Source organism: Anser anser (assembly GCF_964211835.1).
Source record: "Anser anser genome assembly, chromosome: 1".
Lineage (NCBI taxonomy): Eukaryota > Metazoa > Chordata > Aves > Anseriformes > Anatidae > Anser > Anser anser.
The window spans coordinates 24,382,089-24,399,552 of NC_139720.1; the positions used below are offsets into that span (position 1 = coordinate 24,382,089).

Consider the following 17,464-nt stretch of genomic DNA (forward strand, 5'->3'; position numbering starts at 1 on the left):
GTGTTTCTTCTCGGCCAAGAGAGGGAGGTTACAAAATGAGTCTGTCTGCTGCACTGGACTGTTTCTGTCCACAGCAGTGTTTTTCTATAGCAGTGCTCCTGAGGGGCAGGAAGAATTGTCAGCAAGTTTGCTAATGGCACAAAGCTGTTTAGTGCAGTTGACATGCTGGAGGGAAGGGATGCCATCCAGAGGGACAGGCTTGAGAGGTGGGCCTGCGTGAACCTAATGAAAGTCAACAAGGCCAAGTACAAGGTCCTGCATCTGGGCCAGGGCAACCCCAAGTACAAATACAGGCTGGGTAGAGAATGGATTGAGAGCAGCCCCAAGAAGAAGGACCTGGGGGTGTTGGTTGACAAGAAGCTTAACACAAGCTGGCAATGTGCTCTTGCAGCCCAGAAAGCCAGCTGTATCCTGGGCTGCATCAAAAGAATTGTGGCCAGCAGGGCAAGGGAGGTGATTGTCCACCTCTAGTCTGCCGTTGGGAGACCCCACATGGAGTACTGTGTTCAGCTTTGGGGCCCCCAGCACAAGAAGGATGTAGAAGTATTAGAATGAGTCCAGAGGAGGGCCACAAAGATGATCAAGGGGCTGGAGCACCTCTCCTGTGAAGACAGGCTGAGAGAGCTGGGGTTGTTCAGCCTGGAGGTTTCCCCAGAGCCTTCTCTTACAGCGGCCTTCCAGTACCTAAAGGGGGCCCACAGGAAAGCTGACTCTTTGTCAGGGACTGACTGTTGTGACAGGACAAGGAGTAATGGCTTTAAACTGAAGGAGGGTAGGTTTAGATTAGATACTAGGAAGAAATTCTTCACTCAGAGGTTGGTGAGGCACTGGAACAGGTTGCCCAGAGAAGCTGTGGATGCCCCATCTTCTGGAAATGTTCAAGGCCAGGTTGGATGGACTTAGAGCAACCTGCTCTGGTGGGAGGTGTACCTGCCAGAGCATTTTGTTCTAGGCTGGGAAGAGAACAGTGTGGAAACTGGCATGTAATGGAGTTGTTGCAAGAACTTCACCATTAAAGAACATGTCTGGGTTGGTGGTGTCTTCTCAGTGGCAACACTGCAATGCTTGCAGCTTCTTAGCCAGTTTAGGAATCATAGAGAATTGAAGGTTTGGAATAGGCCTAATTAGGAGGGGATAGTGTACTTTCACAAGCAAACTAAGTTTGCACCAGCAAATGGAACAGTCAGCGTGATCACCTAGGACTGTCCAAGTAGAGGTAATGAAGCATTTATTATGGTTCTCATTGGAGCAGAAGATACTGTTACAGATATGATTGGCAATGTGAAAGACATTTCATGTTTAATTTGCAATGGCAGACGAATGATTGTAGCAACAGAATCAGGAAGCTACCAGGACTCTTGGGTGAACCACTATTTAGAGTCCCTCATTGTGTAGAGTTGCTGGGGTGTTTTACCCACCTATTACTGTGCTGGAACATGCAGGATACCAAGAGACGCCAGAATTTAACAGAAGCGAAAAAAGCTATTAGCTAACTTGAACTGTGTGTCCAAAAAAAAAAAAAAATAAAGTGATAAGGGAGCTGGTTCAGATGATATCTAGGGCGTCTGGAAGTCTACTGTCCCAGAGACATAGTGTGCATTTTGAGCTGTAGCCACCTTTTCCATGAGAGATGCACTGAGCTCTGGCTGTTAAGGTGTGAGACGTGTCTAGTGTGTTAATGTGATCTCCTCAGAGATGCAGGAACAGCAGTGACTGTCAAAAACAAAGAAAAATTTACAGCTGCTTTTGTGGCTAATGAAGGTCTCAGTACTGCTTTCCTTAATGAAGAAGAGAAACTCAGTGCAGTTGTGCTAGTGGAAGGTGCACAGGGGCCAGCTGTGTATGAGTAAGGAACTTCCTTTTCAGTCTGATAAATCAATTTTGTGGTCTGTCTGTGCCTCCTCAGTATCCTCTTGAATTTGAAAATATCAAAGGAAGTTTTGTTTAAATAAAACCTCATGTTTTGTTGCTACACACAAGTTGTACTCAAAACATAAGAAGCAGTAAGTTATAGCTAAATTCAGTTTCTCTCCAAAATGGTAATGGACAACCAGGACTGACTTGAAAGCTTTTCTATGTGTGTGTCTGCCAGTGTGTGTATATACATGAATACTTACATACTTAGACACATGCATTTTTATATATGGACACATCTCTAAAATTAACATTTCAGTTTTCATGTGACTAGCAAGAAGGCACTTTGCACTTCTGTGTTGAAAAAAGGTGTTTCTTTAAAACTTACTATCTAAAATGAGGCATTTTTATTTCATAGCACAGAATATAGCACAAATGTATGTGGTGTTCTGCAACACCACATATTTGTATGATAAACAACATTTTTTGCAACTAAAAATATTGGGGCTTTGCTTTTTATGTTTTACTTTAGAAGAGAATGTTAGTATGAAAGTGAGATTTTGATTAAAAATTGTAATGTATATATCAATATATTTCCATTTTGATGTAAGATACATCCATTTGGAGTGCACTTTTTTGTTTGTTTGTTTGGTCCTTTGTTTAAAAAAAAGGAGGGGGGCAGGGGTTAAATCACATTTTTTTCTCTTTATCAAACTGTTTTACAGAGTTTCCTGCCTGAGAATAAAAGGGCTTGTAAAATAATTTGATTAGCACCAACTTGGTGCTTTGCCAGTTGGTATTGTGCCTAGAGCTGAATCAGGCTCTACCAAGAGAGCTGATACATAAGCAAGTAGCTGAAAGGTCATGTTTTAGTGGTATGTGTAGCAGGATTGCAAAATGTTATTTTTTAATAATAACACCACTTATACAAACTGGTAGAAACATTATATATATTTATAACTGTTGTGTTGCGTTTTTTTCTTCTACGTGAGCTAAAAATGTGACCTTAATAGAAAACTGTATCTTTGGGTCTTTTAAATTAAGTAAAATGTATAAAAGTTACTAACGTGTGGCCTAATAGACCTCACATTTAATCTTTTTACAAAGAAAAGGTGAAGGTTAGCTACAGTTGCGTTTATGCAAACTCTTTGGTGTATTGCTAATGTTTTTTCTAAGCTTTGTGGAAGGCAAAAAAATTATGTTTATGTTGCTTGCATATATAATTAGATAAATTTGGTAAGGTATTTGATAAGTAAAGATATTATTCAAGGGGTATGTGCTAGAAGAAAAAGCAGTCCTTTGTTTAATATTTCCAACATTTGAGTTTTGGGCACTCCTAAATTATGATTTTCATCACTAAACAGAAATATATTTTTATTGTAACTATCTAGTGCTACAGACTACTTTGAATTAAGCTTTTTACTATCATTTGCAACAGTTGAAATTTCATAAATATAATTATTGGATAAAAATGAATTTAAACCATACTTCAGTAGATACTTGCAAATGATTGTCACTGTAATTATAAAGAAAGATGAATTTGAGGCAAATTTTTGTTTTGATTTTTAATTCCTTACTTGATCATCTTTGAATGGCTATGATATGATATCTATCAAAGACTGTAGTTATGGCTCCATCCAGGAATAATTAGAAGGACTATGAATAATGTGAACTGAAAAATTTTCTCATGATAGATGTATTAGGCCCATCAAAACATGGCTTTTAACAGTAATTTTTTTCTGGAATGTAGTGTGTGTTTTAGTAGAGCCTTTCTTTTCGGTGTTTGGTAGCTTATTAGCAGTAGGTAACATGGGGAGTTGGTGTTGACTTAGATTCAGGGACACAACAATGACACTAAAAGTTCAAATGGTGACTGGCAAAGAGCATCACCCTAGAATTTCTTCGAGGAAGTCAAGAAAATACTGATAGAAACAAGAAGTAATTCATTAGAAACTTCGTCTTTTGTCAAGTTATTTCTAAATAACATGAGGGTTTCTGAAGATCATGCCTGATCTATTAAGTACAGTTCCCTGTAGAATTAGTTTTCTTTGTCCCTACAATAACTTTGTCTGATATTTTGTATTTTACATTAAAACATCTAATAATATTTTCTTTCCAGAGACTTGAGATAACATTTTAGCACCGGAGGTTTTGAATGATTATTTAATTTGAACTAAGTCTCGTGATCAGACAGTCCAAGTACAGGAATAAAAGGAAGAACAGCTGACAACTCAGTGAATGTACTTAATTACTGTTTTGCTTTAAAGATATGTATCAACACAAATATTTTCCCTGCTGGGGATGGTTATGCAAATAATCCACGTTGAAGAGAAACTAGAGGACTGCGTTAAGACCACTGTAAAAGCTTACATATTTCTCTGCAAAAATGAATGCTGTCAAGAGAGTACCACCAGTGTTGTAAAGCGTGCATGTATCCTGATTTATAATCCCAGTCTGGGTTCTGGAGCCACAGGTACTCAGCCAGGTGGGCTTTCTGGAACGATAGTGGAAACAATAACCTAATTGGCATGAACCTAGTGACCGAACATTCTTCGTATAGTAGCAACTCCTACAATCTTCTATTGAGAAGTGAAAAATAGCAGGTGTAAAATGACTCAGAAAAGCTTTAAAACTGAGGAATCAAATCTCAGGAAATACAACTGAAGCAAAGGATTTTGAATTTAGCGTGAAGTGTACCATATGTATTTCAGGAACAGGAATAGCAAGATATTTAACAGCTTTTTAATGCATCTTATTGTATTGAATCTGAAGCACATACTGTACACTCCTAACTGAATTTTCATTCTCTTATGGTTTTCTGTTGCAAACAAGGGCTTAAAAACAGAATCTTTCTATTAAAGTGTTACTATTATTTCTTAAGTATCGCAAATACAAGTAGTTCGTTTTCAAGATTGTTACATTTTTTCACTTCAGGAAAAATTGTGGTAAATTGCCACTCAAAATGAAGAAGGATGATAAGAGCTTTAAGTCAAATGGATTCCTATTCAGACCCATCCAGATACTTATATTAGTCTGTTAATTCACACCTTGGGTTTATATTTTGAATAATTGTCTTTAATCATACCATAGATTTTGCTAAAAAATATACTGGAATAATTTATGAATATTTAATTCAAATACAATTCATGATGAAACACTTCAGAAAAGAACATTTTAGGGTCAGATATATCCATTTAGCATGCTCGCTTGTATCTTATATATATTTAAAAACTGTTACAAGCATTTTCTGTTTGACTGGCAGCATCAATATTGATGACTCTTGAAAAGATGGATTATGTACATTGTTTTAAATAGTGTTAATTTGCAGTGATCAAGTTGCTTCAAATTCTTGAAAGACAAAGTTTGGTTTTATTTGAGTTTGAATTTTTTTAATCCTTTCTTTTTTGTTGTTTTTCTCTTTTTCTCTTTTTCTCTCTTTCTTTTTTTTTTTTTTTTTTGATGAGGGATATGGAATAGATACAGATTGTATTTTGTATTTGCACATACCTGTATAAAAATCTGTTTCGCTCAACATCAATATGCCATTATTCTCTCAATGTTGCAGACAACAAATGTTAAAATGGTACTCTCATTTCACATGTAAGTGCTGAAAAATGGAACAGATTTTTACTGGCATCTCCTAGAAAACCAAGTTCAAAATCAGAAATAAGTTTTGAATTATTCTGGTTTGAAAGTCAAGTTCTAGTGGCTTTTCAGCCCCTGCATTCTGAATTAATTGTTTTGAATGATATGACTGAAAGAAAGTAATGAGAAGTAAATAATACTCTGATGATTTTACAGTGTGTATTTTGCATGTATAAATATATATTTATTAGAGTGATCCAGTTATGTATGTTATTTATAAGATAATGCAATCTTGGATAAGCATGAGGTTTTTTTTGCAGGGGAAGAGCACATAAGTATTCTCATTTTCATTCTTTCTTCTGCATCTGCTTTTTCTCGTTAGGTATGCAAAATAACATGATGGTGTATTTAATGCTGTTTATGACATAAAGAAATAGATGAAGTTAGTCTGCAGTCATCTTTTTTTTTAATATTTTTGTTCCATTTTCTTTGTAGTGAAGCTGTTGGAGGGATGAATTAATTGTAATTGCAGACTGCTGGAACAAGGAAAGGCTTAATATCCTTGTACCTGTTTGTGTTGATAAATTTTATTGCCAAGTGGAATTTCTGACTATTGTTTGTTTTGAAAAGAGATTCAATATTTGTGTGGCATTTTAAGGAAATTAACTTCGTTATTAATGGACAGTAACCATGTCAACTCTGTTTTAGTGATAAAAGTTTCACCTTATATGGTTGTGTTTCCAAATAAAGAAATTCATCATGGCACAGACAGAGCACAAAATGTGAATAGAAGATATTGGTGATGTTTTAAGCTTTTGGGCCAAGTTCTTTAAGGCTTAATCTGCACCCTTCAGTACAACATCAATAAGGATATCTATTAAAAGATTTTTTTTAAGGTAGCTGCATTTTAAAGATTCTGCAGGAAAAACATGGATCAACAAGCACTGGGATTTTTAGGATATGGTTTTCTTGTCCTGTTTCCATCCTCGTACTCCTCTCTGCACAGCTTTTTAGCTGCTCTCCCACTCCTCTGTTTTGTCTTTTCCAGATGAATCTCAGTAATGTTTAGGGTGGTTGTTAGGTGCACTGTCTTCCATAGCGTGATGGTATTTGGTGACAGAGCTCTGCTGTGCTGTAATCTCCATTCATTGCATTTTAATAGCTCTTGGTCACAAAAATCATCACCTGAAAGTTCAGTTTTCTCTTCTTCCACTTCATGGCATCTGACTGAAGAGAGAAAATGGTCAGAAAGGTGATGGAAAGGGAATCTGTTTTGACCACATAGCATCAAATCTTTTCTTTGTGTTTCAGCTGTGCTTGGGGTGTAGGTTTGGCACCCAAGCCACCCCCCTGCAACCCAGCCTTGCAGGCTGGAGGACTCCAATCCACCTCCCTCTGCCGTGGGAAGCTGGCTGGTTCCCTCCTGGGTGGTTCTCCCCTGGGGACCTGTTCAACACCAATATGCAGTTTATGACTTCTGCAAGGCACGTGTTTGTTGTTTAAAATGCTGGACATGCCACAGCCGTCATCTTTTTGTTGGCTGTATTTAGTAGAAGAACAGTGTAGTGTCATGAGACTTATTACTAGAAATCAATTGTCCATGCAGTGGCTGGAAAGATCAAGCTTGCCAAGGTCAATATTAGAAGAGATGAATGCAACTGCCCTTGAACATCGAAAGGCTCTTGCAGAATGATGTGATTTGTTGCTGTAATTTGCCTTGTCATATTTTATAGTACGTGTACTTGGGAGGTTTTTTGGTGTTGGTTTTTGTTTTGTTTTGTTTACACAGAGAATTCTGTGCCCTGTCTCCAATATTGTATCCACAGTAGTAAAACCATTTTTTGCATTTTGAGTGTTTCTTCTCTCTATTGTTAATATTGATTGCAATAATTCTCTAGTGCTTCTTCTTTTTTCTTTCTTTTTTTTTTTTCCTCCTTTTCTGGACTTCTGTCTCCTCTTCCTTGATTTTCCTAGCTATGTTAAAGATATTTTTTTCACTCATTATACTGCCAAGTTTTAAGACAATGTAGCTTCTTCATGAGTTACTTGCAAGTATCTTCAGACTCCTGTGATTTTAATGGAGGAAAGATTAATGAAATCTTGTAGGTAAGTTTTAAATTAGCTGCGGTTAATTTAGACTTCATTCTAGCTTAGCTATTGTAGAAGTACTTTAACAGCTACTTAAGTATTTGTTCAATGCAGAAACTTACTTTATGAACATGTAATTATTCATTACTTATTCACATGAACGTGTATTATTTATTACTTACGAACATGTATTTATTCATAATTTCTTTATGAAAATTGGAGCAACTTTGACCTGTGGAACTCCTCCCAACAAAGCCATTTCACATAGGAAGAAAATATTAGCCTTCAATAACACCCCTTTATTAAGACATTGTTTTTTCTCTGTGTCCATGCCTAACTTCATTTTTTATTTTTCTCTTTTTTTTTTCTCTCTTTTTGCAAAAGGTATTTCTCAAGAGTGACCGGGTTGCAAGAATGGTTCACAGTGGAGGATGTTCTGCAAATGACTTTAGAGATGTTTTTAAGAAAAACATAGAAAAGAGGGTCCGAAGTTTGCCAGAAATTGATGGATTGAGCAAAGAGACAGTGTTAAGTTCTTGGCTAGCCAAATATGATGCCATATACAGGGGAGAAGAGGACTTTTGCAAACAGCCGAATAGAATGGCTTTAAGTGCTGTATCGGAGCTGATTCTGAGCAAGGAACAGCTTTATGAAATGTTTCAACAGATTCTAGGGATCAAAAAATTGGAACACCAGTTGATTTATAATGCCTGCCAAGTAAGTATTGGTGCCACTCGGTTCTGTTGTGTTCGAAATCGCTCCCCCCAACCCCTTCCAACAGGTCGAGTGCTTCCTCACCTTGCGCAGAAGGCTTCAGTTTTAAGTGCACCTCCATACTTCAAGGAAGTGAAGCCCCTCAGGACGGAATCTATGCATCATTTGGCCACTGGAAAGTATTTGGAAAAAGGGTATGCTAGAGTATATGGTACTTATGCTACAGAGATCTTCTGAGCCCTTTTACAGTGTCACAGCTCCAGTGAGCTGTGTGATTCTGCAGAATGCTCTATAGTCTATATACCTGCATACCTATGTATAAACTACATATGCATGTTTGTGTATGTATATACATCTTTATATATATTTGTGTATACATTTGTATGTATGTGTATACATCTTTAAAAGAAATTTGCTGCCATAGGTAGATAGATGATAGATACTGAATTCAGAATGCTCTTGGCCATGCAGTGTCTAGAACTTCAGTTTGTTGGAACTGTTCTTAATTCACATACAGGTATGTCATGAAGCTAACGTCTGCAACATGCAGGCTGGTCAAGAAGCACTGACATCTTCAGGAATAATCCTGCTTATTTGCGTGTGGTTTTGCCTAATAGAACATGCAGGCATAGGATAACTCAGTTTGGAAAAGACCTCAAGAGGTCATTCAGCCCAATGTTGTGCTCGAATCAGGGTCCTCTGTGCAGACAGATCAGGTTACTCATGGCTTTATCCAGCTAGGTCTTAAAATCCCCAAAATAGACTGCACAACCTCTCTGGGCAACCTGTTCCAATATTAAAAGCACAAAAAAAATAACATTTTTTTCCCTCCAAAAGCATATAATCTGTTACTTATAGTAGAAACTGTAGGACTTTGCCCCTCTGGTGTCTGATGATTGTTAAATCTTGCTTTATATGTCACTGTGAATGGTCAAAATCTGCTGTTGTTCTGTATTGTGCTAGAGGAACACAAACAAATATGACTGTAGAGCTTTGAACAATTAAACAAAAAAATTGTTCCTTTAGTCTAGAAGTGGTTCTGGTGATATATGGTCCACTAGGTTCTTGTGTCTGTGTGCTTGAAGGCTTCTTGGTTTTGGTTTAATTGTAGGAATGTTGATGCAACAAAAGTGGTCGGCAAATATCAGCAGGGCTCTCCTGTTCAGCAGTTTTCTGTCTGTTCTTGGTCCATAACCTATGAAGAGTGTGAAAAATTACAGCAACTCATTGTTGTCTTCTGTCGTGGCAGAATTTTGAACATGTGGTGATTTTCTTTTATATGTTGTGAATCACAATTTGAAGACATAATCCTGTGGTAGGTAGTAAGGGAGAGAGGCTGTTTGACTGACCTTATGTATGCAAAGATGACTTAATGGAGTGAAGAGAAGACTCTTCTCTTCCTTTTCTTGGTGTTGAGCTGTGAAGGTTGTAAAAACTCCTGTGCAGGTCTCCAAAGTACACATCGTTTACCCTCGATACATATGAGTTGTGGAGGATGGGAAGAAAAGGAGACATCTCTCTTGGAGCAGATGTAGGAGTATCTACATCATTCCAACTGGGAAGAATTCTGGAATTCTTCGTGCATGTAGCCTTCCTGCTTTGGGTTCTAACGTTCTGAAAGTTTTTGTTTTCCAAGGCAAGCATGAGATTACTTTGCTAAAGCAAAAATTGTTATTACATACTCCGACTGTGCAAAGTTGCTACCAAACAAATTTTATATCCTGTTCTTGTGATTCGGTCAAGCACATAGTACACCAAAGGCAGGAGGAGACGTCTGCTGCAAAGAAAAAGACAACAGTTGTGGCCTTCCCAGGAAGCGTATTGCAGCCAGCAGACAGTTTCTTATAATGTAATGCCTCTTCTCCTTTGGCAAAATCCTTTATTCCTCATTATAGTTCTAATAAACATTTTAGTTTAGGCTGTATTTTAATCCTTTCTATTGACAGTGTATTTATAAAAGATGAGATGATGTTAGACTCCTATTCCAGTCAGCAGTGCAGTTTTCATTCTCCCCTAGAAGTATCTATCTGTCTTTGTATTAAAATGCTCACTTTTGTTTCCCTTTGCCACCGCTCTTTAAAATACTGGAGACTTTCAGATAATGATAATCAATAGTGTCTGGGAGCAGTGAGATAAGTGAAAGTCCAAACAGATGTTAAAATTGTATTTTTGATAGGGGTTTTGATGAGTTGGCTTCTAGCCTGTGCTTCTAGCAGAGAATCAGATCTTTATATGAAATTCTGAATATTTGCAGCTCTGAGAAACAGCTGCCCTTAACAGCAGATCTGTACAGTTATAATTTGTGCAGAAAACTTTTTCTTATTCTCTCTTCCCCCCACCCCCTTTTTTTTTTTTTATTTTATTCCTTCCAGCCCTTTGGAAATACCAACTGAAAAATGCCTTACAACATCAATGATAAGAGTAAATTATCCTGCAGCTGCAGGGCTGGTAAGCAGACAAAGATGTTATTTGTAACAGTAGTGGTATTGTCTGCCAACCTCCTCCTCGTGACTTCTGCCCTTAGAAACTTTTTATTGGTTGCCAGCAGCATTTGCTCTCCAGCCTGTTCTAAATGGAGTGTTAACTCTTAAACCCTTGGGCGTCTTGCAGCAGGTCATCAGACAGTTCTTTTAGGGCATGGGTTGTTGCAGGCACACACAGGTTGCCAGTCTCCATCCTTTGTGTGAGGGCAGTGAGAAACAGTGTTTTCTCAGTCAGAACAAGAACTTAATCAGCAATAAAATGAAAAATATTAGACCAGTTTTCTGGCATTGCCAAGCACAGTCCAAACAGCCGTGAGAATTTTATACATTTTTCTTTGAAGAACTAACTTTTTGTCACAATCTGTTAGCATATACTAAATGCCTATTTAGTATATGTGCATCCTTAGGTAGTGAATGTTAACAGGGACATTCATGTCAGGACTTTGAAGCTTTCTTCTATGACCCCATTTTCAACTTCAGAACTTAGAGCAAAGCCAGCAACTGCTGCCAAGCATCTCTACCTCTTTGTGATAAAAGATTCAATTTTGGAAGTGCTAACATTTTCACCTAATTTTTATTTACATTGCATTTCCTTGATCTGTGTTTTATGATAGAGAGATGATTGTGAGTTAGCTGGGACTTAATGATCTCCTTGACTTGCTTTTGAGATGTTTGGCCACAGTGTGTTGTTATGGTTTCTTTGATTTACAGAGATCAAACATGATAAAATCTTTTTGTCCTTTTTTTTTTTTTTTTAATTAGTCACTGATGTAGAAGATGACTTTGCAGAAAGTCAAACTGAAAGTCAAAATCTAACTGCAGTGTGGTCATGCACTATTGTTACACCACTTCACCAATACCAGAGTTTCTTTATCAGGTAAATCATAACTTCACACAGAGCTTATTTTGTTTTGACAGTGCCTTTATAAAGGTTGGCTTTTGTTGGCTGATCTAAACCCCCTTATCTTCAGTGAGAGGGAAGATTTTCATAGTGAAAGAATTCTTTTAAGTCACATTCTCTCTTCTGACAGGTAATAAATAATTTTGAGAACAAATCTGTTGAGTCTTTTACTGTTGACTCTTTGGGAATCATCCACAAACTAGGAAATAGCTTTCAATGGTACTTTGCTTCAAACCATAATTTTCTGTTTAAAAGCCTTGTAACAAGCTCCTGGTTCACATCCGTGATTATTTATAGCTTTTTCAAGATGTATCTCTTTGTATGAGTGTCTAATATTGAGAATTATGGACAATACTGTATCTTCCATAATAAATTTTTTCATTTTTAATTATGAGAAAAATTTCTGTCAAGAATTTCTCTTGAACCTCATGGTGCTCAATACAGTTGGGCTTTAAGGATTCTTTCACCCAACATTTCAGTAAAGTCCCATTAATTATATGGTTTTGGAAATAAGTAAAATTAAAGGCAGTTTAATTCACCATATGGCCTTCGTGACTTTTGAATTTGTAGTTCTGTACCTTGGCTTAGTAAGATCCTGAAAAGGTATGCAATTATCTCACAAATCTCAGATTATCAAAAGGAAATTCCCATAGTTCTGGATATTTTTCCTAGAAACTTTTATACCCCATATAAGCTACAGGGACAAGTACAAACATTTCAAGCATGGAGAATGATACTTTTCGACAGAAAATTTCAGTGTTAAATTTGATACCTCCTTCTTGGAGTAATGGAAGAAGTGTTAAGGCTCTTTTAGGAATGTAGACCAAAACTTAAAGACATTCTCTCTTTTTAAGTTGAGACAAGGCACAGGAAAAATGGTTTGGTCTGTATATTGCAGAACACGTGCTGCTATGCAGTATGTATATTTGAGTCTTTTCAGAAGAAAAGACCCTGGCTCGGTGAGATATTTTACTGTGACCAAGGCTTCAGCTAAGCCAGTATCTGATCAGATGATTACCAATGACTGCCATTGCTTATTTCTTGATAAATCCTATCTAATACAACAAAATAAACTCTGAAAAAATGTTGGGAAGGTCCATTGCTGTAATTTCAAGGTAGCATCAGGTGTTGGATGAGCTGTCATCACTGGTGTCTCAGAAGTCTATGCAGGCTGAAAATGTGCTTTTACCCTTCCTAAGCTATCCCTACTCTACTGTTTAAAAAACTTAAAGTTTTATGTTTTTTTTTCCTCGTTCCTATCATCTGCTTTATGGGGGAGATACGCTACCTTCAAGCATTATTCAGGTAAGAGGTTACTACTGGGTAACCAATGTAGGCTCTGAAAGCTGGGCAGAGTTTATCTGCTCTCTCAGTAGCCCACAGCTTCGGGGATTTTGACTGCAGAGGCAGGGCAGAAGCGCTGGGAGAAGTCATCCAGGCTCTCAGTGAGCAGAAAGGACTGCAGAGTTCCCTTGGCAGAGGAAAGGCAGAAAATCTAGGGGACTGTGGGAGGCTGTAGAGTATTCCACCTCCTAAAGAGAAATCCGGTGTTGACTGCATTTTTACATGATAAATGTGAGTCTAGAAAGTTTCTGCACACAAAAATGACCCAATACTGATATGCTGCCTTTCAGAACAGGTCAGTGTTTTAAAATTGCCATATGTGTCTGTCAACCTGAAAAGTGTTTCGTACCTTTGATGTCAGAAATGTTCAAATGTTCACACTTCAGACTTGTTCACACATCAACTCTATTGGTTCTTAGCACCTGTAAATACAAGAATATATCTTCTTCCATGCCCTCTTCTTCACAAAAAAATCTGCTTTATGATTGATTTTTCCATTTTCTTCAAGGGGAAAACAGATCTGCAGCTATCTGTGCTTGAATGAGAGCAGAATAATTCAAACAAAATATTTCAATGGAGAAATAGATCATCATTTCTCACATGATCTTCAATATTTTCTCTTCATGATATACCATTCGATTATATACACATAGAAGTTTAATATGAATTTATTTCAAGAGTTTCCATTTCAATGTTTTTTGCTGAGCTGCTTCATTTGTCTTTTACTTCAGCTTGAAAGGTCTTGCTCAAGACAGAAAAGATGTGATGCTTTGGAAAAGAGTGCTGCAACCTCAAATATCCCTGCTAAGATTAGTTCTGGAATGAGGCTGTCAGAAATCCAGAACTAAGCTGGTTTGGATTTTCAGCTTAATAATGTGAGTTCTGGTGAGAAAGGAAAATTTGAAACCCCCAAGTGGTAAAAGTTTTAGCTTCTGTAAACAAGTGTTTTTTCCATAATAGCAGAATGTACTTTGGGAAAAAAAAAAAAAAGTGCCTGATTGCCCCAAAGGGTGTTGGTTTGTTCTCATTTACTCTAATTGCAGAAGAATGATGGAAAAAATATCAAGCCATCCTTAGAGAAGTAAGTAACTTTTTTAGCATGTTAGAGTAACTGACTCTGAACAACGTTTCAGTTCAGCCTTGCAAGTTACATAATGGAGAAGCACTTTGAAATATTCTTCTTTGTAGATGAAGGAATACTGAGAAAATACTAGAGAGAAATGGTATGTCGGCAACAGTAATGCGTTTTCAGTACTTGAGGTATTGCAGTGTCCTTGTTACATTCAGCTGTTGGTGAGTAAAATTGGCTTTGACATCTACATTTAGGAGGAAAACTAGAGAGGAACATCTGAAAACTGGGAAAATGTTCAAAGGCTTACTTGTTCTGTGTAAGTGTTAAGAAAAAATATGATGAATAGTTTTTTTTATATATAATCACTTTTAAGACAAATGTACATGTGGATATTTCTGTTATAAAGTTTTCTGTTTGCTTATGTGGCTTCTTTTCTTGTGTTTGATTTGCACCTGTGTGAATGAGTTGGACGTGTATGGTCTCCAGTACCTTAAAAGACTGCCAGTAATCACAGACTAGTTGTTTTGCTTGTGTTTTCTATGCTTCCTTTGAGGCCTGGTCTCCTGCGTACCACCTTCCTCGTCCCAAGAGGTGAGCCAGGCTTTACTGAGGACCTGTAGTCAGCTGCAGAGAGCAGCTCAGTTACCTGTCTGCCCCGCTCTGTCTTGTGCCTATTCTGAGGTTTGAAATCATTGGCACTGGGATTTTGGCTGCAGATCTTTATTTTTGTTTTCTGAATTTCTCTGGCATTGGGTGAGAGCAGGAAAACAGCAGCAGAATGGCCGTCATAGCATAAAAAATAGGGAAGTTGGTTTTGGCTTTGTTAAAGCAGATCTTTTTAAGCTTGTTCTACTTTCTACCTTCCTCTGCGTTTCTTCCTGTAAAATACTCCTTTGGAGCCTTCAAGAAGTAATTAATGCTGTTTTTGACATTCTTCTGAGTTCCGGATCCAAGTAAGTTAAGCTGCTTCAACACTTGAAGCCAAATATATCCAGCATCTAACTTGCACTTTTATTAACATCACCACTGCATTTGACTCATCGTGTTTAATATTACCAGCTGAGGAAAAAGTTCCTCTAGTTTGGCATTAAGCAATAAAAATAAAGCTCTTCTCCCAGAGGCCATTGTATTACATTTTTCAGTTTTATTATATTCTTCTTTTAAAGGATAGATCCTGTGTCTTCAGGTAAATAAATATCAGACAAATATAGTTTTTACATATGTTAATATTAGAGTCACGTTTCCAGACTGACTACTGTATTTCATTAATGTGTCTGATCCGTAGCTTACCTGAGCATTTGAAAAAATATTTTTGATCAACCTGAGTAAGTTAATGACCCTTAGCGTGAATTTGCCACCTCTCCTGCTAAGACATCCCTTTTTATGAATTCAAAGTGAAACACTTCTGCGTAAAACAGTCACTTCCAACCCAAGGATCAGTTTGATTAGTTAGGTTTGCTCCTCTGCAGGGTTTTTCATCTGAGGTGTCTTCAGCAGCCAGTGTGAAGCCAGCAGAAGCAGCTGAAAAGCTACAGGACAAGAATGAGGCTACATTTCTATATCCCTTTCACATACTGGTTCTGAATGTCTTGTTCTGAAGCTTAGCAGCCTTTTTTCCCTGTTTCTGAAACTGTTGAGGAAGAACTCTCTTAACTTTTCCTTCTTGAGAGGAATATGCCACTTCCTTTGCAACTGGCTGCTTGGTTATGGTTCATACAGGTTCCTACATCTCAGTCACACCAAAGGAAAATGTGCAGGTAAATTTGGAAATGAGCTAGCTAACATTATATTATATACATATTTCAAACAGAAATACCAGAACACAGCCATAAAAGAGGATAGGTTGTCCTATGCAAGAGTAATTGTGTGTATAAAATGGCTGAGAGATCTGCAGCTCTATTTGGACACACCATAATTTGTGTCTGGTTTTTATCCTTTAGGAAGGTGTTTTTGTGGTTTTCATAAAAAAAAAAAAAAAGGCTGTTGTCCTTCCATGCTCTCCACCTCAGACACCGTCTGCTCCCCAAAGAGGATTGACTCTCAACAGAAGCACCAGCTTCCAGGGACGTGCTTCTTGGCCTCTTATTTGTTCTCATATTTTATATTACAGGACTCAAAGACAATTGTTCATACCATCCATCCACATTGTCTGTTGTCAGTGCTGAGGCTGTCTGCTTTGTGTTTAGATGTTCATCATTTCAAACTTGAGACATCTTTACAAGATGGTGCCTGTTCCTCTCACTATAGGTCCTCTGTAGGTAGGTTGATCTCTCTTTATATTCATGGGCATGAAAAATTCTCAGGCCAACTGCAGTAACACTTTTTTTTCGGTCAGTTCTATGAGTAGAGAGAAGAAAAAATGATTGCCACCTTTAGTCTAAAAACTTACAGCATATTGGGGAGGGAAGAATTAAGAGGAGAGGAAAAGTAGGATTAATCTGTTCTTTGTGTTGTTTATAAGAGTCTGTTTCTTGAGAAAACAAATAAACTGACTCTCAGAAATGTTAGCTATAAACAGGAAAAATCTGAAATAAAAATGAGACTGGTTAGCTAGTAAGAATGTTGGCTTTTAACTGCTGTTAAAAGGAGCAGTTTATGGTAAGCTTGAACGCTCTGGGGCTGTGAGAGAAGAAATAGCCCCGTGCAAATGAAGTATAGGGAAAGTCATTGTTATCCGATCCTTCTGTCACCACTGAGTGAACTGTTTTCATAACTGGTCATGCAATGCCAAGCATTTCTAGTGTGGGAACACTTGGACTACCTGTAAATGAGGGAATGTACTACTGAGCCATAGATGAGAGCCTCAAAAAGTATGCACAATTTTCAGAACAGCTTTGTTTTATTCCTGGGAGCATTATAAAATCATGTTCCAATCAATCTGTCACAGCCTTCTCTCCATACTGTTTCTTCCCTCAGGAGACTGGAGGCAGAGCAAGATCTTATCTGAAAGGACTGTCCCTCCTTAGGAATGCTTCTGTGCCCAGTATTCTAATTTTACCATACTGGAACAATGATTATGTTTTACAGATGGATAGCAGACTTTCTGTAACGGGTGTTCTCTCAGTATTTTAATGGTAGTAGTTCCCTCCTCTTCCCATGTTTCCAGGAAGGTGGAAATTGGACGTTTGTGACTTCTGGCAGCAGGAGAAAGGCTTCAACTCTCTCTGCAGTTATTAATCTAAAAACCTCCTTTGGGATCCTAGCAGCTGGGGAGGATGATTGAGTCCTGTTGAATGAAGAACACATGTTGGACATGTTAGGTTTGGGGACTGGACCAGCACAAAGAAGAATCGAGAAGTGTTAGTGTTTGGTGACTGTATAGGACAAAGGCACCCATCTGCTGGTTCATCTTTTTACTTGCTCCTCACCTGGATGTGAGATGTTGCAGAGAGATTGCTGAGGCCCATCTAGCCTTCCAGCTAC

At 37.7% G+C, this 17,464-nt stretch overlaps 1 protein-coding gene across 17 annotated transcripts in view; it reads left to right on the forward strand.

Moving 5' to 3' along the window:
- Positions 1–17,464, forward strand: part of CADPS2 (calcium dependent secretion activator 2) — a 311,395-nt gene that overhangs the window by 96,721 nt on the left and 197,210 nt on the right. For 16 of the 17 annotated variants that reach the window (XM_083829288.1, XM_083829287.1, XM_083829297.1 and 13 more), the window contains one exon: positions 7,912–8,244. The exons of the other annotated variant lie outside the window; for it this stretch is intronic. In XM_083829288.1, the coding sequence (XP_083685414.1) occupies positions 7,912–8,244 (333 nt within the window). The remainder of the gene's footprint in view (positions 1–7,911; positions 8,245–17,464) is intronic. 17 annotated transcript variants of the gene reach the window in all.